The sequence below is a fragment of the Diabrotica virgifera genome, chromosome 9 (assembly GCF_917563875.1).
Source record: "Diabrotica virgifera virgifera chromosome 9, PGI_DIABVI_V3a".
Lineage (NCBI taxonomy): Eukaryota > Metazoa > Arthropoda > Insecta > Coleoptera > Chrysomelidae > Diabrotica > Diabrotica virgifera.
In genome coordinates, this window is record NC_065451.1 from 83,019,401 (window position 1) to 83,042,189 (window position 22,789).

General features: G+C 32.6%; 1 protein-coding gene across 2 annotated transcripts; it reads left to right on the top strand.

The window, feature by feature from the left end:
* Positions 1 to 17,673: 17,673 nt before the first annotated feature.
* Positions 17,674 to 21,401, top strand: LOC126892141 (uncharacterized). Of its 2 annotated transcripts, XM_050661604.1 has the most exons (8): positions 17,675 to 18,107; positions 18,163 to 18,390; positions 18,447 to 18,496; positions 18,748 to 18,795; positions 18,857 to 18,925; positions 19,041 to 19,100; positions 20,127 to 20,186; positions 21,089 to 21,401. In XM_050661604.1, the coding sequence occupies exons 2-8, from the start codon at positions 18,207 to 18,209 to the stop codon at positions 21,380 to 21,382; spliced, it is 765 nt and encodes a 254-aa protein (XP_050517561.1). In that variant the 5' UTR covers positions 17,675 to 18,107; positions 18,163 to 18,206; the 3' UTR covers positions 21,383 to 21,401. The 2 variants fall into 2 exon arrangements, with proteins under 2 accessions (XP_050517560.1, XP_050517561.1); XM_050661603.1 differs by having other exon boundaries at positions 17,674 to 18,390.
* The last annotated feature ends 1,388 nt before the right edge of the window (positions 21,402 to 22,789 follow it).

Here is a 22,789-nt window from a genome sequence, read left to right on the forward strand (position 1 = left end):
CTTACTTGACCTTGTATGCACAATGTAGAATTTTGGCAACAAACTTGTTATTGTCAAAAACAAGTATTTAAAATTAAACTTAATTTTTTTTATTATTTTTCATCATTTCTAAGCTTCCGCTAAAGGCCTTTTTTTGATATGTAACATCAACAAAAAAAATCATGCATTTAATGGTTAAACCAATTTTATATTCTCCAATTTCTGAATGTGCACTTAGGCGACCATATAAGATACTCGAAATATTTAATATTATATAAAAAATATAATATTAAAATTAAATAAATAATAAAGAAATAAAAAAAATAAATGGTACAGTGGAACCCCGTTAAGTCGGCCTCCGATAACCCGGAAGTCCGGCTAACCGGGACCGATTTTCATCAGACAAACATTTCAACAATAAAAACGTAATATTGACAACCGAAACTGACTGAAATTTTTACCAAGGAATGAACAATACTGTATATAACTGTACGTAATTCACATGTACTGTGCATAATGTATTTCATGTTTTTGCAATTATAATGGAGCTTATCTCTAAGGATACCGTATTTGATTAATTTTTACTATATTCTACGGCTAACACGGATTTTCGATAACCCGGATTGCCCGCATTCTAGATTAATCCGACTTATCGAGGTTCCACTGTAATCTTTATATACACAGCGTTTCAAAAGTATGGTAAAATATTTAAGGGGGCGTTTGTTTGGGTTTATTTTAAGAAGAAAACTTTATTTAAGATGCCCTAAACGTCTTAAATTCTGAGATATACGAACAATCTATAAATCCCTAGGGTGTTTCATTTAAAATAAGTAGGTTATTACAGCTTGAATTTGTTAATAGAACAATCTAAAATTCTAACCACCATGTACAAAGATAGGTATAGGAACCCTTAAAAAGATTAAAAGCTAAGTAAATTTTCCATACGATAAACTAATAAAATGTAGGGCGTTTAATTTAAAATAAATGCGTTATTACAGCTTGAATTTGTTAATAGAACAATATAATATTTTGACCACCCTGTACAAAATTCGAGTTCGAGTTTGGCAAGCGAGGCGAGAGGTCGTGTGGCGGGTGTATTGGCGATAAGGTAATTTCGAATTCGAAACCTATCACAATAAAAACACCGGTTTTTTAAAAGACCTATCGTTATCGATAATCGTTAAACTTAAAAAGCGTTCTTGTGCGAAATAAAAAGAAACTTCTAAGTGTATAATAATAATATTTATATTAGTGCTGAGGTTAACATTTAATTTAAAATGGCCAGTGGCGGAACAGGAACAATCCGAAAGGAAACCTATAGAAAGAATGAAGAACTATCTGATAGTGGCGACGAAGAATCTAAGAAGAAAAAATATAAAGAAGATAAATTATATTTTGAAAAGAGTAACCTGACGAGACGAACACCGAATAAAAGCAACGACACAAATGAAGAGATGATAAAAATGATGCGGGAAGTTATGTGGAAAAATGATGAAATGATGGCAGAAATAAGAACCATACGGAAAGACCAAAAAGAAACGATGGAATATATTAAGGAGCTGAAAGAAAAAAACGAAAAATTGGAAGAAGGTTTAAAAATGGCAAACAATAGAATAGAACAATTGGAAAAAGATAGACGGAGAAATAATATAGTATTAAAAGGCCTAACACTAGATGCTACCGACGGAAAGCCTGTAAAGGAGTCAGTAGAACACTTCATAGGAAGAAATCTGAAATTAGAGGTCAGACTGAGAGGAGCGGTGAAGATCGGCGACCAAATCTTTGTAGCAGAAATGGAAAACCTAACGGATAAGATGAGTGTACTAAAAAACAAAGGAAAACTGAAAAATCTACAGGGACAAAAGGTGTATATAGAATCAGATTTAACAAGAAAGGAAAGGGAAATACAAGCAAAAATTAGGAAAATGGCAAAAGAAGAAAAAGACAAAGGTAATACTACGAAGATAGGATATATGAAACTGGAGATTAATGGAAAGGAGTGGAAATGGGACCGTAAAAAAGAGAAACTTATACTAACTCACAGAAATATCGGGGAAGGGACTTCAAAAAACTAAAAGAAAATAATGAGACCGGACCCACAACAATGACAACCAAGGCAATGAATGGGAAAAGCGATAGGGAAAAAGATGATGCAAAGGTAAACAAGGATGAAAATAGGAAAAAGGGGAAAGCTAGATTGCAGAAAAAAGGAGAGATAAAAATGGGAACATGGAATGTGAGAAGCATCAATGGAAAAGAGGAAGAACTGGTAGAAGATATGATAAGACAAAAAATAGAAATACTAGGAATAACAGAAACGAAGATGAAAGGAAAAGGTCTTAAGAAAATACACAAAGGATATTGGTTACTTTGGGTAGGAGCGGATACAAAAGAGAGAGCAAAAGAAGGAGTCGGGATAATAATTGCACCGAATAGACTACAACACGTTATAGAAGAAACATATGTTAACCAGAGAATATTATCGGTGAAAATTAAACTGATGGACGAAGAAATATGGACAATAATAACAGCCTACGGAGTAAATGAAGATGCAAGAAAGGAAGAGAAAGATAAATTTTTCGAGGAGCTCCAAATGCAAATTGATAATGGGGAAGAAAACATAATTGTAATGGGAGATCTAAACGGTAGAGTCGGAAACAACAACAGCGGAATAGAGGAGTGCATGGGAAAAGAAGGAGAAGAAATGCTAAACAGAAATGGTGAAAGAATAATAGAAATATGTATGGAGAATAAACTAGTTATAACAAATACAAAATTTAAACATAAAGAAGTACACAAATACACGAGAGTACAAGACAGCAGAAATGAAAAATCAATCATAGATTACTTTTTGGTAAGCAGCAACAAATGGAAAAGAGTACAAGATACGAAAGTGAAAAGAGGCTCGGAGATTGGCAGTGACCACCATCTAGTAATAATGAGAATGAGAACAACAGAGGAAAAAGAAGAAAAGAGAAGAAAGGTAGTAAATGAAAAAATAAAAAGTTACAAATTAAAAGAGGAAATATATAAGAAGAAATTCCAAGAAAAATTAGATAATACTTTGAAAGGTAGGGCAAAAAATACAAATATAGAAAAAAATGGGAATATCTAAAAACCAGCATAATCAAAGCAGCTGAGGAAACTTGCGGGAAAGCAAAAATAGCAAACACTAACATGAGGAGAACAGAATGGTGGACGGAAGAAATACGAGAGAAAATAAAGAACAAAAAAGACAAATGGAAAAGATACCTAAGCACAAAACACCCGGAAGATTACGAAGCATATAAAGAAAAAAGGAAAGAGGTTAAAATAGCGGTGAAAGCAGGAAAGGAAAGGTCATGGGAGATATTTGGACAAAAAATGACAAAAAATTATAGGGAAAACCAAAAACTCTTCTACGGCGCATTAAAACAACTCAGACAAAAGAAAGAGCACACGATGCCGAATATAAAAGACAAGAATGGAAACGTACTAACAGAAGAAAAACAAATAATGGAAAGATGGAGAGAACATTTCAAAGAGCTAACTCATGTAGACAAGGACAACATAGGGGAGATACAAGAAAGGAATGAAGAACAACAAGTAGAATCCATAACAAGAGAGGAATTAGAGAAAGCAATAGAAAGAGTAAAACTGGGCAAAGCACCAGGCAAGGATCATATCACCCCGGAAATGATAAAATTCATGGGGACAGAGGGAATGGATAGCATGAAAGAACTAATGAATGATATCATAAATTGAGCAGAATTACCAAAGGACTGGAAGAAAGACATTATATTACCAATACACAAAAAGGGAGACAAGAGAAACTGTAATAATTACCGAGGTATCACCATATCAAGTATCCCTGGGAAGGTATTAGCAAGAATACTAGAGACAAGAATAAAACACAAATAGAAACAACTATGGAAGACACACAGTGTGGATTCAGGAAGGACAGAAGCACGCAAGACCTAATATTTATTCAAGATGGCGCCGAACGATGCGCACGTGAAATTACTCCTCTCTGTAAATGATGAGAATTTTAAGGAAAAAGCATTCAAATGTTGCCAGAAAACTACTAACGTTATAGTGTGCATAAAATGTGGAAGTATTTTTCATTTATCTTGTTCATCAAGAAAAAAGCAGAAATGTATAAAGTTATGTGATACTAGAATTGTATGTGAGACATGTGAACAATCTGAAAATCCCAAAGGAAACTCAGTAAGTCATACTCAAGAGGTAAATGCACATATCCTACAGTTGGAAATTGATTTTCTAAAAACAATTTTAAGTGAAAAAGAGGAAAAATATAAAATTTTATTTGATAATAATCAATTGTTAAAAAGAACTAACGAGCTCCTTGAAGAAAAAGTAAAACAAAAAACTAAAGAACCTGAATTCAAGGTAATTAACGTTGACAAAAGAAAAAACTGGACTTCCCCTGGTAAAGATGATAAACAACTACAAAATGTTAATGACCTTACTAATAGTAAACAAACTGAATTAGTAGTGACTAAAATTCCTGCAGACGGAACGCTAGCGCGATCCTCAACATCGACAAACTTTGGAAATGAAGTGCCAAATGAAAAAAAATACATTACATCAAGACAAATGAGTGCCGCAATGCAAGAAGCCAAAACTCAAACTGTTTTACATAATCTGTTGAACACTGAAAATAATGCTCCGGTTCTTTCAGAGTCTTCAAGCAACGGTGCGTGGACACAGGTAGCTCATAGAAAAAAGAGGAAGTTCTTAGTTGGAAGTACCGAGTCACCTTGCAACATTGAGGCTGTTCCACAAATGATCAACCTACATGTGACTCGCCTAAAGCCTGACACAAAACCGGAGCAATTAGAAAAGTTCCTGGAAAATCATTTAGATGGCGTAAAATGCGAAATCCATCAGTCCAAAAAACCTGACATATATGCATCCATGAAAGTGACCATTAGACGAGACTTAATTAAGAATGCATGGAAGCGAGAAATCTGGCCCAGCGGAGCATTAGTCTCGTTTTTCAAGATGAGGAGGACGCTGTCGCATTAGGTGGGTCCTCAAGCAATACAACTATTTCACGTATAGTAAATGACTTTAAATTGAAGTTAATCTCGGTTAATGTACAATGTTTAACAAACAAACTTTTAAATCTTGAGCTTTTTTCTAATGCTGAAAAACCTGACATTCTATGTATTCAGGAGCACTGGTGTAATGAGGATAATATTAATCTTATTTATATCCCAGGGTACACTTTAGTAACCCATTTTACTAGAAAAAATAAAATACATGGTGGAACTCTTATTTTATCTAAATCTGGGACAGACAAGTATGCAGTCTCAGTCGTTGATTGCCGTAAATTCTCTGAGGAAGAAAGCTTTGAATGTTGTGCTGTGACTATTTTAATCAGTAACTGTAAATTTCTAGTCATTAATGTGTACAGAACGCCTAACAGCAATCTAGATTCTTTTATAAATAATTGTTTTAATATTTTAGGTCATTTTCACAACCGTGTTGATAAAATTTATCTCTGTGGAGACTTTAATATCAACTACTTAATTCAGAGCAATGAAAAACTTCGATTAGATGATCTTTTTCAATCGTTTGGTTTGTCTCTTAATATCCCAAATATACCAACACGTATTTTCATGAATAACAATAAAGTAACAAAAACAAAAATTGACTACATTGCTACTAATAATATCACTATGAATCATACTTGTCAAGTCAATCAACCCAATATGGGTGACCATCTTGCCATTATTTTTGACATTGTTGTAGGTCGTAATCAGGATAGGATGGAATCTAATATAAAACAGCAGTGTTTTAGGTGTTTAAATGATAATAATTTAGACATCCTAAAACAAGACTTAATGAGGATTGGTTTTTGCGAGGTATACAATGAAAGTAATATTAATAACGCTTTTATCGAATTTATGGATACTTTAAACTTTGCTATTACTTCAAACTGTCCCCTTAAAAGTAAAATAGGTAAGGACGTGCATAAAAGTAAAGGTTGGGTTGATCATGACATATATGCTAGGAGTAAACAATTAAAAAACCTATTTAATGAAGCTAAAAACTCTAATAATAGTAACATCTGGAATGAGTATAAAGCTACCAAGAAGGAATACAATAATCTTATTGCTGAAAAGAAAAGGGAATTCAATTATCTTCAAATTATAAGTAGTAATAATAAACAAAAAACTATGTGGAGTATAGTAAATAAAACTATAGGGAGAAAGCAAAGTACTAATAAAATTAAACTCAAAATTGAAGACAAACTAATATCAGATGATAAAAATTTAGCTCAATATTTTGCATGCCATTTCAATGACAGAAATAATGCACTAAAAAATAGGCTTGACAATAACCCTCAAAACTGTACTTTATCACATAGGTGGACTATAGACAGTTTTGTTTATTTTCCAGTAACATCTGATGAAGTTCTTGATATTATTTGTGGTCTTAAAAATAAACATTCTTTTGGAAATGATGAATTAAACACAAGAATGATCAAACACATCAAGGATGTTATATCAGAACCGCTGGCATATTTAATTAACCTAGTATACAACACAGGTGAATTTCCTGAAAACCTAAAATTAAGTAAAATTGTTCCAGTATATAAAAAATCCGATCACACTTGTATTGATAATTATAGACCTATTTCTTTGTTAAATGTAATTTCAAAAATTTTTGAACGAGCTTACTACACTAGGATCATACAGTTTTTGGACAAAAATAATGCACTGTGTTCAGAACAGCATGGCTTTCGATCCGGAAGATCAACAGAGGGGGCTACTGAAGTATTTATGGAATCTGTCTATAGGCATCTTGATGATGGTCTTCTTGTAGTGGGTATCTTCTTTGATCTTTCCAGAGCATTCGACAGTCTTAAATTTGAATTTGTCCTTAACAAATTGTATGTCCACGGAATAAGAGGTAACATGTTAAATTTATTGAACTCATATCTTCTGGAGAGGAAATTCTATGTTGAATTAAACAAGGAAAGGTCAGACATCTTCAGTGTAGATGTAGGAGTGCCGCAGGGATCTGTGTTGGGACCACTGCTATTTCTTATTTTTGTCAATGACCTACCCGATCATATTACTCATGACCACATTGTAATGTACGCAGATGACTCATCTGTGATTGTATCAGCACATACATACGTAGAGCTTCAAAATAGAGTGTCAAGGGTTATCAGATTATTCCAAACATGGTGTACACAAAACTTGCTACAACTGAATATTGATAAAACATCGTATATACATTTTAGATGCAAACGAAATATGCCAGTTGTGTCTATTCCTGAAATTGTAAATATTCCAAACATAAAATTTTTAGGTGTATTCTTGGACCAGTTTATGAGTTGGGATGTTCACGTTGAATATGTTAATAAGAAACTAAATTGTTCATTCTATGCTTTAGTACAGTTGAAGAGAACACTCAGTATTAAAACTCTCATTAATGTATATTATTCTTTGGTTTATTGTCACCTTACTTATAATGTTACGTTATGGGGTAATTCCACAAAATCAGACACAGTGTTTATTAAACAGAAGAGAATTATTAGACTTATCTTCAATATTCCTTTTGGGCATACTTGTAAGCAAGTTTTCATTAATAACAATATCTTACCGTTGCCTTCCATATATATCTTGAGATCCATATTGTATATTAAGCATAATTTACATTCATTCAAGAGAAATTCTGATTTACATGCATACTCAACTAGGAATGCCAATCAGTTTGTTACTGTTGGTCACAAACTATCCAAATTTGAGAAGTCCACAGATTATGTGGGGGTCAGGCTATATAATCATCTTCCAAATGAAGTTAGATCTTTGCATCCGGTGAAATTCAAAAGAGTTGTGAAAAGTATACTATGTAAACATGCATTCTACAGTGTAGAAGAATACTTAGCAACTAGATTGCTGTTATGAGTTCTGTCTAATATTAATAATTTTCATATTTATCAATGTACATTATGTTAAATCTAAAATTTAAGTGTATGTATAGGTATTTGATTATGTGTCTGTGACTATATTGTGTTGTATATCTGACGTGTATATCCATCTTTATGATGGCAGCTGTAAAGCTATACCAATAAAGTATTCTATTCTATTCTATTCACATTAAGACAAGTAAGTGAGAAGGTAATCAAGAAAAATAGAGAGATACATATGTGCTTCATTGACCTGGAAAAGGCGTTTGACAGAATCCGAAGAAAGGACGTTTGGAAGACACTAACAGAAAGGGGAGTCGACAGACACATAATAGAAGTAATAAAGGATATGTACAAAAATAATACAAATACAGTAAGAACCAATAACGAGGAATCCAGAGAATTTTCTACAAGTCAAGGCGTCAAACAGGGATGCGTGCTGAGTCCACTGCTATTCTCAGTGGTACTGGATGAAGCGATAAAGAAAGCCAAGAGAAGAATGAGAAAACTAACATTAGGATACTGGCAAATGAAACAGACTCAACTATCGGAGCTACTATTTGCAGACGACATGGTATTGATAGGAGAAAACAGAGAAGACTTACAGAACAATCTTGAAATCCTAGAAGAAAAACTATCAAACATAAATATGAAAATTAATACAGAGAAAACAAAAACAATGATAATTTCAAATACGAGGAAGACACACGCAATAGAATTAGACGGGAAACAACTAGAGCAAGTGGAATATTTTAAATACCTAGGAGTAATAATCGAATCAAATGGTAAACAAGACATGGAAATAAACGAGAGAATGGGACGAACAGGAAGCTTATTTAACACTATGAAAACAACATTTTTTGGGAAAAAAGGGATACCGGAAAAAGTAAAAACGGCAGTCGTTAAATCAGTAGTTAGACCAACAATCATGTATAGCAGCGAGACATGGACATTGACGGGGAGACAAAAATCCAGAGTCAATGCTATGGAAATGAGGTTCCTGAGGAAAATAGCAAACAGAAAAAGGACAGACAAAATACGAAACGAAACAATTAGACAAAACCTAAAACTAGAACCAATCAATGAAAAAATAGTAGAAGGACAACTTAGATGGTTCGGGCACGTGTGTAGAATGTCGAACGAGAGGCTAACAAAACGAGTGTTCGAAACGAGAGTGCAGGGGAAAAACAAAAGAGGGAGACCAAGAGTTATGTGGGTAGATGAAATCAGGAAAGAAGTCGAGAAGAAGGGATTGACATTGGAAAGTGCAAGAAACCTAGCGCAAGATCGGAAAGCATGGAGACTACAATGCCAAACTCAACTCCACCAGCCTTACACCTAAAGGTAGAAAGGCTTAGGACTAAGTAAGTAAGTAAGAAAAAGTAACCCAAAGAGTGTTATTACAAAAAAATTAAAGAAAGGAGAAGTCGTATGGCAAAGAAGAGGTCCAGTCATAGTATTAAAATGGAAAGATAAGAGAAATGTAACAATGATTTCATCCAAGCATGGTTCCGAAATGGTTGAAGTTGAAAATCGTAGAGGCCAGAAAAAGTTGAAGCCAGTAATGATACGTGACTACAATTGCTTTATGTCGGGAATTGACAGAATTGACCAGATGACTTCATATTATGGCACACCACGAAAAACTTTGAGATGGTACATGAAAGTTTTCTTTCACTTACTAGATATTTGCATGTGGAATGGCAACTGGTTGTTGAATAAAAATAGGAACACGTCAAAGAAAACAAGAATGTCGTACCTTCAGTTTAGAGAGGAAGTGATCCAACATTTATTGGGACAAACAGAACGGCCAAGCAGAAAAAAAGTTGTTGCGGCACATAACTTGAAAAAAGAAAATAAGCGGAAAAGATCTTGACAGTGCAGTACAACCAAGAAAAGGGCTGTCACCTGGTACACATGCCAGGAATGTAAGGGGAGTGATGGACAGCCCATTGGGTTATGTGTTACACCCTGTTTTGCTGAGTGGCACAGAAAAGACAATTAAACTTATATGTTTTATTTTTTATTGGAAGTAATTTTTAGTTTTGTTAATGTTAAATAAATAAATGATTTTTTATAAGTAGTAGCTAAAAATGTTTGTCACATATTTGTGACACTTGGGTTATGTTCAAATTTTAATTACTATAAACCAGTATCACATATGTGTGACATTATCCAAAACATTTTTTTTTATAATTCTTGTTCAATTATAATACTCCTCCCCAAAAATGGTGGGTTTGGCATGTTTCTTTTATGTATAACCAAAATCAGTTTGACTGGACAGACCTAAAAATAGGTTGGTCGCGAATGTGTTAAATCTCTCCTTGCTGTTGTCATTTCGTGCCTGTCTATAAGGAAATGGCCTCATTAAGTAAGGGCTTAGTGTAAAAGCTTCATCGCCAATTAATACACATGGAATCTCTTCATTTTCGCCAGCTAATGGTCTGTTGGGGGGTTTCATGGTTTCCATATTCATGGTTTCATTTGCAAATATTCTGCCCATATCCGATGTCTCAAAAATGTCACCGTCAACAACAAACCCATCAGGGCCAACAATTCCCATAAGAACTATGGAAAAATTTTTTAAATAGGAAAAGTGATTTGATCTACTTTTCTGGGGACATCTGATCGTCACGTGTTTGCCATCTATGTATCCTAAACAATTGGGGAACTGCCATATATTTTTGAAACCTAGGATTGATTTTTCCCATATTTCTTTTGTTGTCTCTGGCACATAAATCGGTTGTAACCGCCTCCATATAGCTTCAGATGTTTCATCCACAATAGTTGCAACGGTTGAAAATCCTAACCGAAAGCTGTGTCCACTCGTTTTGTATGAAACACCGGTAGCTAATAATCTAAAACAATTCTTTTTTAATTATATCACGTTTTTGTTTACTTTACACTTTAAAGAACCGGCTTTTAAGCTGTTAGATTTTTATTATTTTTAAATTAATTGCACGAGGAAGGCAACCAGTCCAACACTATTTTGTATATTATCATCAGATCAAATAATCTGTACTAGGGTTCCAGCTTTCATTAATATGAGTACCCAGATATACAATATTACTTACTCGTTCAATTGAGTCATTACCGATTGTTACGTTATAGTTATTATTATTTACGGCTGCCTGTTTACTAATAACCATAAACTTTGTTTTTCTTGCGTTGAGTTTGAGTCCATATATCGCGCAGAATGCCACCATTCGTTTCAATAACGCTTGAAGATGTTCAATTGATCCAGTCAGCAACAAGGTGTCATCTGTGTATCTGATATTGTTCATAAGCATACCATTAATGAGTATTCCCTCTTTTGCGTTTTCCATTTAAGATTGTTTCAGCGTAAAGATTAAACAACATTGGTGACAATATACAGCCTTGTCGAACTCCACGCTTGATTTTTACTTCTTCAGAGCACTGATTCGCAACCCTAACACATTCAGCCTGGCCACTCAATACAAATTTGCGATTATTCTAATGTCCCTACCGTCCAGACCGGTAGTTTTGAGAATATGTAGCATTTTTTCATGGCGAACTTTATCAAAGGGTTTACACATACAAAATGTCAGAAATGTGGTGTGGCACTGTGTTTCAATAGAAATAATACTTAATTGTTTTTATAATTTTCATGTAAAATAACAATGTAGATTTTATATCCTTACTTGACCTTGTATGCACAATGTAGAATTTTGGCAACAAACTTGTTATTGTCAAAAACAAGTATTTAAAATTAAACTTAATTTTTTTTATTATTTTTCATCATTTCTAAGCTTCCGCTAAAGGCCTTTTTTTGATATGTAACATCAACAAAAAAAATCATGCATTTAATGGTTAAACCAATTTTATATTCTCCAATTTCTGAATGTGCACTTAGGCGACCATATAAGATACTCGAAATATTTAATATTATATAAAAAATATAATATTAAAATTAAATAAATAATAAAGAAATAAAAAAAATAAATGGTACAGTGGAACCCCGTTAAGTCGGCCTCCGATAACCCGGAAGTCCGGCTAACCGGGACCGATTTTCATCAGACAAACATTTCAACAATAAAAACGTAATATTGACAACCGAAACTGACTGAAATTTTTACCAAGGAATGAACAATACTGTATATAACTGTACGTAATTCACATGTACTGTGCATAATGTATTTCATGTTTTTGCAATTATAATGGAGCTTATCTCTAAGGATACCGTATTTGATTAATTTTTACTATATTCTACGGCTAACACGGATTTTCGATAACCCGGATTGCCCGCATTCTAGATTAATCCGACTTATCGAGGTTCCACTGTAATCTTTATATACACAGCGTTTCAAAAGTATGGTAAAATATTTAAGGGGGCGTTTGTTTGGGTTTATTTTAAGAAGAAAACTTTATTTAAGATGCCCTAAACGTCTTAAATTCTGAGATATACGAACAATCTATAAATCCCTAGGGTGTTTCATTTAAAATAAGTAGGTTATTACAGCTTGAATTTGTTAATAGAACAATCTAAAATTCTAACCACCATGTACAAAGATAGGTATAGGAACCCTTAAAAAGATTAAAAGCTAAGTAAATTTTCCATACGATAAACTAATAAAATGTAGGGCGTTTAATTTAAAATAAATGCGTTATTACAGCTTGAATTTGTTAATAGAACAATATAATATTTTGACCACCCTGTACAAAATTTTGCTACCATAAATATCTATTTAAATACGCTGAGTAGTATATTATTAAGATCCAAGAAAAAATTTGTCACCGATTTTTAGATTCATAAATATTTACTTTTTTCTAAAACCTTTATATAATTTTTTTTTATAAAAATCGAAATAAATCAAAACACCCTGTACTTAGGTATGAAGAACCCTTATAAAAGTACAGCTTATTTTTTAAGAAAAATTCAAAAATGTTATCTGATATAGGGTGTTCCATAAGAAAAAATATAACTTTGATTATACTACTATTTTTTTGGAGCACCCTGCATAATTCACATTGGCCCTGTATATTTCTATGAAGAATTTTTTTTAAATATCAAGTCGTTTCCCGTAATACAGAGACCGGGGCGAATGCAATAAACCACCCTGCATAATATTTTTCTATGAAATAAAATGAACACTCCTGTCACAAACTACGGTTTCGTCAATAATTGTTGGTTATTGTCGTATTTCTGATTATAAAATTACTGTAATATTCACTTTCTTCTCTTACATGGAATATAATATCTAATAATACCTATTAGATTAATTTATTTTAATTTTTTTTTTTTTATTTACGACAATCCGCTTCAACCTAAGAAGGTTATTAGCGGGATAGTAACAGTTAATTACACTTTGTTTAGTAAGTTGCAGTCTTTTAGAAACAGAAATAGTTTATTAGTGTTGTTATAGTCTAAAATGTCTTTAAGATTGTTAGCTAAATGGTATTTAATTCTATGGCTATTGAACTTTTCACACTTTTCCACTAGCACATGTTTCACTGTAAGGGGTGACCCGCACTCATCACAAATTGGAGGTTCTTCTTTTTTCAGAAAATATTCATGAGAAAATTGGGTATGTCCAAGTCGTAAACGGGAAATAATTGTTTGCTTTCGTCTAGATACCTCGGGTGGTTGCCATGGTCCAACGTTGTTTTTTATCTCCTGAAGCTTTGATGATGTGGATTTCCATTTACTGTTCCAATTTTCGAAAATATGTTTTATGAAGTAGCTTTTTAGATCCATACTTACAGATTGAAGCGACATTGGAATACTGTTATCATTTATGGCTTCTTTGGCATTTCGGTCTGCTGCTTCATTGCCTGCTACTCCAACATGTGATGGGACCCAGAGAAACTTGATTCTTAAATCTTCAGTATGCAATTTATGTAGTTCTTCCTTTATTAGTAAAGCTATTGGATGCTGCGTGTAAATTTTCCTTATTACGTGTAGTGATGACATAGAATCTGTGACGATTAATATCTTCTTCATCTTGTTCGCATTTGCATGTAGTATTGCTTGGTAGATCGCATAAAGTTCCCCAGTTAATACAGTTGCAGTATCTGGAATTTTATGTTTGTGAGTCTCTGTGTTGTTAACAAATGCCACTCCGACTCCATTTTCAGTTTTAGACGCGTCTGTATAGTATACTGTGTAATCGGAATGAGAGTTAATTAGATCTCTGAAGTGTTGTAAGATGAGATTAGGGTTAGTGCTATTTTTTTGGAATTGTAATAGACTGCAATTGACTGTTGGAATTTTTACAGTCCAAGGTGGAGATGAAGATATTTCTTTGTATTGATATAAGGGTAGAAATTACTGCCAGTTAAGTAGCTCCATTGCATGGTGGATTCTGCGAGAATAAGGGAGATTGAACTTTGAAGAGTCATTGGTCATGGATGGATCTAAAATGTTATTTATTGAAATTCTTTTATGTACATTTATGTTAGAAGCGTAATTAAAGGTTAACAGCTGTCTACGAAGCATTAGAGTGGGTTCGCCTATCTAAGCTTGTATGCTATTTATCGGAGTTGTTCTGTATGCTCCAAGTATAATCCTTAGGGAGGTGTTATGTAGCGTATCCAAAGGTTTCAACGTTGTTTTGCTGGCAGATGCATATGCGACACATCCGTAGTCAATCTTAGAGCGAATTAAGGATCTATATAGCATGAGCAGTGTTTTACCTTCGGCACCCCAAGTCCTGTGAGCTAGATACTTTAACAAGTTAAGACCATTTCGACATGAAGGAACTAACTGCTGAATATGACTTTTCCAATTTAACTGTTGATCAAATATCATTCCTAGGAATTTTATTTCGTTTGTATAGGAAAGATTTTGATTCTCAAGCGTGAGATTTGGTTTATCCTCGATACGTTTTTTTGAAAATATTATACATTTTGTTTTATTAGAACAAAAACTAAAACCGGTGTTTAAGGACCAATTTACTAGTTTATTTAAGTGTTCCTGTAATATTGACGCCATATGATTTACGTTTTTTCCTTTGATGTAAATAATCAGATCGTCAGCATATAGTCGTGCCTGAACAGGTTTCGCCATGATTTTTAATATATCGTTTATTGCTATTAAAAACAGAGTAGGGCTGATGACTGATCCTTGTGGGATTCCGTTTTGTTGTTCTCTAAGGTAGGATATAGCACCATTCGCTCGGACTTGAAATGTTCTTTGAGTTAAAAAATTGTTTATATAGTCTAAAATATTTCCTTGATATCCAAATTTGTTTAGAATGCTCAATATACGGTGTTTCCATACTGTATCAAATGCTTTAGTTATGTCAAAGTAAATCGCCATACATTTTTTGTTTGTAGATCTGCCTGGTCTAAAGCCAGCTTGTTCGATAATCAGTTGATCATTGCGTTCCAGGTTCCACATTAATCTTCTGTTGACTATTTTTTCCATAAGTTTACATGAGGAACACGTTAATGATATAGGACGATATGATTCTGGGTGTAATTTATCTTTATTTGCTTTAATAATAGGAATAACAATGGCATTTTTCCAGATTTTTGGAAATGATTTTTGTTCCCAAATAATATTGAAAATTTGGAGCAGAAACTCTTTTGCTTCCATGGGAAGTTTTTTAGTGAATTGTATTGGTATGTCATCTGGACCTGGTGCAGTGTCTTTTATGCTATTAAGTGCATCTTCAAATTCCCCATAACTGAGAGGTATATTAATAGCGTTAAATTCGTCGGAAATTGTAATAGGTACTGCCTCCTCCTCTTGTTTGTATGTTAGGAACTCGTTACTGTAACTTTGGTTGGATGAGAATTTTTGATAGGTATCAGCCAGTTCATTTACTATATCCTGTGGCTCAGTTAGTAGCGTTTTTTCTTTTTGCAGGCTCACAATTTGTTGGTAGGTATGCTGCCCTGTTATTTTTTTAACTTTTTTCCAAACTGATGATATATTTGTACTACTGTTTATGCTAGATATGTATTTCTGCCATGATTCTTGTTTGCTTTTTTTAATTATTCTTCTTGCTTCAGCTCTACGTTTTTTGTACTCTGTTAATAGATCAATATTTTTGTATTTTTTTTAGCGGTTCCAAATTGTTTTACTTAATTTAATAGCGGCTTCACATTGTGAATTCCACCAGGGAACTGGTTTGCGTTTTTTTAAAAGTTGAGATTTACCTATGGTTATATTAGCCGCATCCAGTATAAGCTGATTGAAGCTCCTAAGTGTGTCATCAATGGAGTCTGAAATTTTAATCTGATCCATTCTGTTTGATACAATTCTCTCAAATTCAATCCAATTTGCCTTTTTTAATTTCCATTTTTGAGTTGGTATTGTATTTGTGTTTAAATTTACTGTGTGCTTTATTAAGATTGGGAAGTGGTCGCTACTATATAAATCGTTTAATGCTGTCCAGTCTAGTTGGGTGATCAATGAGGGTTCACATATGGAGAGATCAATGGCGGAAGAAGTTCCCGTAGCCATATTGAATCTTGTTGGCGAGCCGTCGTTAAGTAGGCATAAGTTCATAGTGTTCAAAACGTTTTCTAACATATTTCCCCTCGTTGTTGTTTTATTTGATCCCCATGTAATATTATGGCAATTAAAATCTCCCGTGATTATTCGTGGGGAAGGAATTTGTTGGAGAAGATTAAGTAGTTCAGGTTTAGTCAGAGTCTTGTCTGGTGGAACATAAATGCTGCAAATATTTAACTTTAGAGGGGCAAGTATTGTTACAGCAACTGCTTCGATATTAGTTGTGAGGTTTATATTTTGAACAGGTATATTTGACTTTATATATAGAGCTACTCCTCCACTAGCGTAGTTCTGATTGGGTGGATTGGTGCAAAATCCTGTGTAACCTTTCAGGTTGTGTGTTGAGTTATTTTTGAAGTGAGTTTCTTGTAACGAAATAAAATCTGGTGCATATTCTGAGATAAGAAGCTGTAACATTGTTAAATGGGTGTAATACCCATTTAAATTCCATTGTAATATACTATTGAAAGTGATTTATTGTTTAGTTGAAGCACATGAATCACTATCGGGTTCAGATACTTCATGTTGTAATAGTCTTTCTAGCTTTTTGCGTAGTCGTGTGATTCGATTTTTTAATTTTGAGTCAGTAAAATGAGGATGAGTGTCTACAAGCATTTTAATAAGTAATGGTAAATCTGGTGTATAATCCTTAAAAATATTATAGACATCTTTAGCTCCGCATGTCTCATTTAGTAACTCCCGAAATTCATCGTAATTTAAGACATATGATTTTGAATGTTTATTGATAAATCTTCTAGCAGCTTCTTCGGTTTCTATTGTTTCCTTGGATATTGTGTGAATTTGATTTTGTAATTTCTGATCAACTTGTATCTGTTGTTTTTGGGGTGAGTCTTGAGTGGGTGGTATTATGTTTTTTTCGGGTTCAGAATTGTTGTCGGCTCTTATTTTTTTGGATATAGGACTACTTTTATTACATGCTTCGTTAAATATATTAGATGCTGGTTCTTCTGTTGGAGATGTGGTTTCTGATAAATGTCTTTTGGTTGATGTTGATGTTTCTGTTGTTGAAAGGGATATATTTGACACCTCCATAGAATTTATTGGAAGAAGAGGACTTGGGCCCGGTCTTTTCACCTCCGAATAAATATTCTCTTATCTGGCAGTTAGCTATGTGGAGGATAAATATTTATCTGCCAGATAAAACGTACCTGTCTTTTCACGTCAATTTATGTTCCAGTTAGTTATCCGGTAGATAAGCTTAAAAGTAAGTTCGGATTCGGAACGCACTACATAATGACAGCGGACGGCTGGATGAAAATGAATATAAACAATAAACAAATTCAAAACCCATGTGCCAGCGCCATAAGCAATTTATTTTACGGTTTTACGTTGTATACTGAATTTTGATTTTAAAGTTTTGAGTTTTACTGTTAGTGTTGTGTGTGTGATTTTACTTGTTTTTGTTGTTAGTTAGATTGTTAGTTAGATAGTTAGTTAGTTAGTTAGTGAGTTTTCTTGTTTTTTATTGTTACTTTGTGTTGTGGACTTGTATATAATTAACTTGTTTGGACTTAAAGCGATGGAAAATCAAAAAAAAAAGGAGGGGCCCAAATTTTAGCCAACCAGAAGTAACGCTTCTGTTGGAAATAGCGCTAAAGTTCAAATGTATCTTGGAAAATAAAAAAACAGACGCGGTAACTTGGCGCCAAAAAAATCAGGCTTGGGAGAAAATAGCCTCTGCTTTTAATGCTAAGTCAGGTATATGTTATTAATAATTTTAAAATGATATGTTTGATAACGTATTACTTTTTAGGAACCAGCTTTCGTCCTGCTGACACTCTTAGAGCAAAGTATGAGATGGTAAAAAAAAATATAAAAAAGAAGGTCTCCCATAACAAAAGGGAGCTATTTAAAACAGGAGGTGGTACACCAGATTATCATCCAATTGAGGGACATGAAGTGAAATTGCTAGAAACAATTGAAATATCTGCTGAAGGCCTTCATTCTCGGAAGGACTCTGACATCGACCTACCTCCTATAAGTAAGCTACTTCTGAAACAAATTGAAATTTTTTATTATTTCAACTTTAAATTTTAGATATTGGTTCACGCAATGAAAATGATATCATTTTCATAGTAGAAGAAAATGTAAGTAAATCATAGAATTAACAGTAATAATATTGTTCTGAGGCTATTTCCTTGTAACATCTTATGCAATTTACTATTTTATTTCCAAAGTGAAAGTTAAAATTTTAAATAAATTTAATTTCACACTTAAATTGTGACTTATTTCCCAAATAAAATAGTAAAACTTAGACATAACTAAAAATAATAATGGTATAAAGTCATGAGGTTTAAAAATACATTTTGATATATAATCAGAAACAATATTGTTTTAGAAAGAAAACATTGAGGATGGTGAGTTTAGCGAAGAGCTTCAACACAAGGTAAAACAATTTCAACTAAATATTTATTACATATAATTAGTGGAAAACTGTTGATTTTTAGGCAAAGAAAACGAAGAAAGTCTTGGATGATTCAAATGTGATCAACACGTTGAAGAAAACAGAGGGAGTGGTAATCTTGTTTTTATTTACAATAGTACAAGAAAATTTAACATAGCAATCATTACATAACTACTAAAAATTAACTGGAGTTAGTGGAAATGTTAATCAATTTTTTTAACTTTTAGAGTGATGACCTTTATTTAAATCCAAAGCCTGGGCCCAGTCGAACTAAAGCAGAAAGAGAGGTAAAATACTTTTTATAGTCTTTTAACCCGGCACCTGCCACGTGGGGTGCTACCAGCACCCCATAACATATTTTTATCAAATATTTGGTATTTCAAGTTTGGTAAGCGAGCTGTGCGTCATAGTAGCTTTCTATAATATTATATAGTATATATGTGTTAGTGTTTAAAGTGGTTATTTAGTGTCATTCTGAACTTATAGCTCTAAAGTCGAATTGAGGTGTCATCATCTGGCACTTTATGTTTTAAATTTTTTTGTATTTTTGATATAAACAGGTCAAATTTACATTTTGTATTGAAATAACTGATTTAAATTATTAATATAGACTCTATACTCACTATATCTTAATTTTTTTAGATATTTTACTTGACTTCATTTATTATGGTTTGGTACTTGCTAATTTGCTTATAACACTTTTTCATTTTATTTTTCAACTTTTATAACATATTAGTGGCTAATAAGTTAATTAAACATGTTTATTTATATTCTTGTGTTACTCAACACATTATTTTGTTTTTTAAACAAGTGGATCACAGAAAATTGTTAAGGGGTGCTGTGAGATCCTAACGTGGCAGTTGGCGCCTTGCATAGCCACGTGGCAGGTGCCGGGTTAACAGCTATTGCTAATATATTCTCAAAATATACCTAGTATGAATAAATATGTTTATTATTTAAATATTGTGATATATAAAATTCTGATCAAAAAGACAACACGGTGAAGGGAACAGAGAAGGTGGTAATCTGGTAATCTTGTTTTTATATATCTTGACATGGGTGGTAAACTACACTATGTCGACATGGTGTTGTTTTGAATAAGTTTCTTTAATCCACTTATTTTATTAGTTGGATTATACAAATTGTTTACATTATTATATATCATTAACGGTCATATCATCGTAAGTACTCTAAAATTTATTGCAAACACATGCTAAACACAGTTGCTTGAAATGACATAGTGTAGTTTACCTCGGAGGTCCAGATATAATAGTACAAGAAAATGTTAATCAATTTTTAATTTTAACTTTTAGAGTGATAACCTTTATTTAAATCCAAAGCCTGGGCCCAGTCGAACTGAAGCAGAAAGCGAGGTAAAATATTTTTTTTATTATCTTTTAAAAGCTATTGCTAATATATTCTCAAGATATACCTAGTATAAATAAATATGTTTATTATTTGAATATTGTGATGTGTAGAATTCTTATCAAAAAGAAAATCTTAAAAAAATGAATACTTGAAAATAAATAGAAAATTAGTTGGTGGACTGCTGCTTCTTTTCAATTTTAATGATTTGTAAATTAGAAATTTTAATTGTAAAAATTAAGTTTTTATTGTAAATTGTAATTAAGAAAATAGCTTCAGAACTACATTAATGATTTGTCTTTAACATATCACAATTTTCTATATTGAACAGTAGGCTAGTGCTAAATCAAAAATAATATAATGGGATTATATCAGAGTAATCTGCTATCTCTAGGGTTTATGGTATACTAAGAAGATAATAGGGCCAGTGCTATGCTACAACAACCTATTACTATCTCTGTGTGTACCCAAGGTACACATCGAAGTAGTTTATTTAGGCTGAGTCGACCTGGGGCATCTAACAATGTCTAGATCTTCTTTCCGGTGCTGAGATTCAATTCCCAATCTTCTACGTGGAAGTCAGACATTCTACTGTCTGAGTTATCTGGCCCTTAAACCAAATATAACCAAAATCTAATTTTAATCTTTGTTATAATTCATTCACTTTCAAGATGAGCTAAGATGCCCGTTTCAGATGATTAATTCGTAGGTTTTTCATCTTGTCACACTTTGTCGTTGGTTAGAAATTAATTTATAATATAGAATAAATTAATTTCTAACCAACAACAAGCAAGCAACACGGAAACCCCATGAATCAGGCATCTGAAACTAGAGTCTTAGCTCATCTTGAAAGCGAATGAACTATAGTTCCTTTATGCTGAATTTATTTTAAATAAAAAATTTATTACAGATAGTCACACCAAGGAGGTGGTGTCCAGAATCCCTTAAAAAAAAGAACCCATTTAAAGGAAACAAAGAAACAAAGACTACACAAGTGGATAATGTATTGGAAGCAAGAACAAAACTTATAAACAGTGAAAGGAGTCACGTTAGAAACGAGGAGATCAGGGCAAAATTGAAGCATGAAAAATATATGGAAGCTGCCGAGAGAAAGAAGGCGATGGAGGAAGAAAAACACAAAAAAGAAATACAGTTATTAGACTTACAAATTGCAATGTGTAAAAAAAAATTAAATATTGAATAAACAAAATTTTACATGTGAATTATTCTTCTGTTTCCCCGTAACAAAAAAATATTCTAAAGGTTAGCAAACATCTTCAACTTCAGTAAGTTCAATAATTTAGCTTATTCCTAGTCTTTAATTTATCTTTAAAATTGTCTTTATTTTCTTGTTCTTCTTCATTCCCTCTACTACATAGATTATTTCTGTAGGTTTGAACAATTTTCAACTGTGCACCCACTTACATAGGCTAAAACACAAAAAATTTTCTTCCATGGATGTCTTTTTGGAATGTTTAGTGGACTCATTAAAAATGTCTTGGATAATCAGAAATCGAAGTAACAACACATTCCTGCTATGAATAAGTATTTAAAACATTCAGAGAGTATCACAAAATTGTCAGGATTTAAATCGGTATTTCTATAATATATAGAAGATTTAACGAACATTTTGACAATTTTATGATACAGCCAGAATATGTTTTCATTACTTATTAATGATTTATAAGTATGACACTGCCACTTTTTTTGTATAAGGTGCTAAAACATTTCGCAATTCATAGAAAACAAGCCTTTCCTGTTTCAGAAATATTTTTGTAATCAATAGCTCCCATATCTCATTCAAAATGTTGATTAATTAATTAATTTTTTATTTGATCTTTAAAAAAATATTTACTTAAATGTAATACCTAGGTATACTAAATTTACAATCAAGATGCAGTAAAAATAAACAAACCAAGGCACGTTAAATGCTACTAGGAGCACTCCCGAATCTTAGTTTACAATGCATATACATTGTAAATCCCAAATCATGATTTCCAAAGATTATACATTGTAAATTATGATTCGGGAATGCTCGTACTAGCATTTAACGTGTCTTGGTTTGTTTGTTTCTACTGCTTCTTGATTGTAAATTTAGTATAGATCAAATAAGGTCAAGAAAAAGAAGAAATATGTTTAAAATCTTTTATTTAAAACTATTTACACTATATTCTCAAAACATGAAATAATTAAATAATATTCAAATGAAAATATTTAAAAAGGAGACAACTAAACAATAACTTTTAACAAAATTAGAGGTATCAATTTCATGTTTCACAGATTACATTATGCTGTTGGGTACCTAACTCCAATGTATGTACCTACTTATTCAACATAGGGATAAAAAACCATTTTTTTATTTCTTACAACTTTTTTCTCTTTATAAATGAATATAGATTACCAATACCATACCTCAAACTCACTGATTGGTTGTGATATAGATAATACATATCGATTTTCTCAAATTATAATACATCTTTAATTCAATATATACCTCTGTTTAACAATTAGCATTTAAATATAAAAAGACAATAAAATTTATGCTCAAGAATTTTTAGAAAGAGAAACAAATTTGACTTTTACAATAAGTTCAAGCAAACAGTCTGGAATC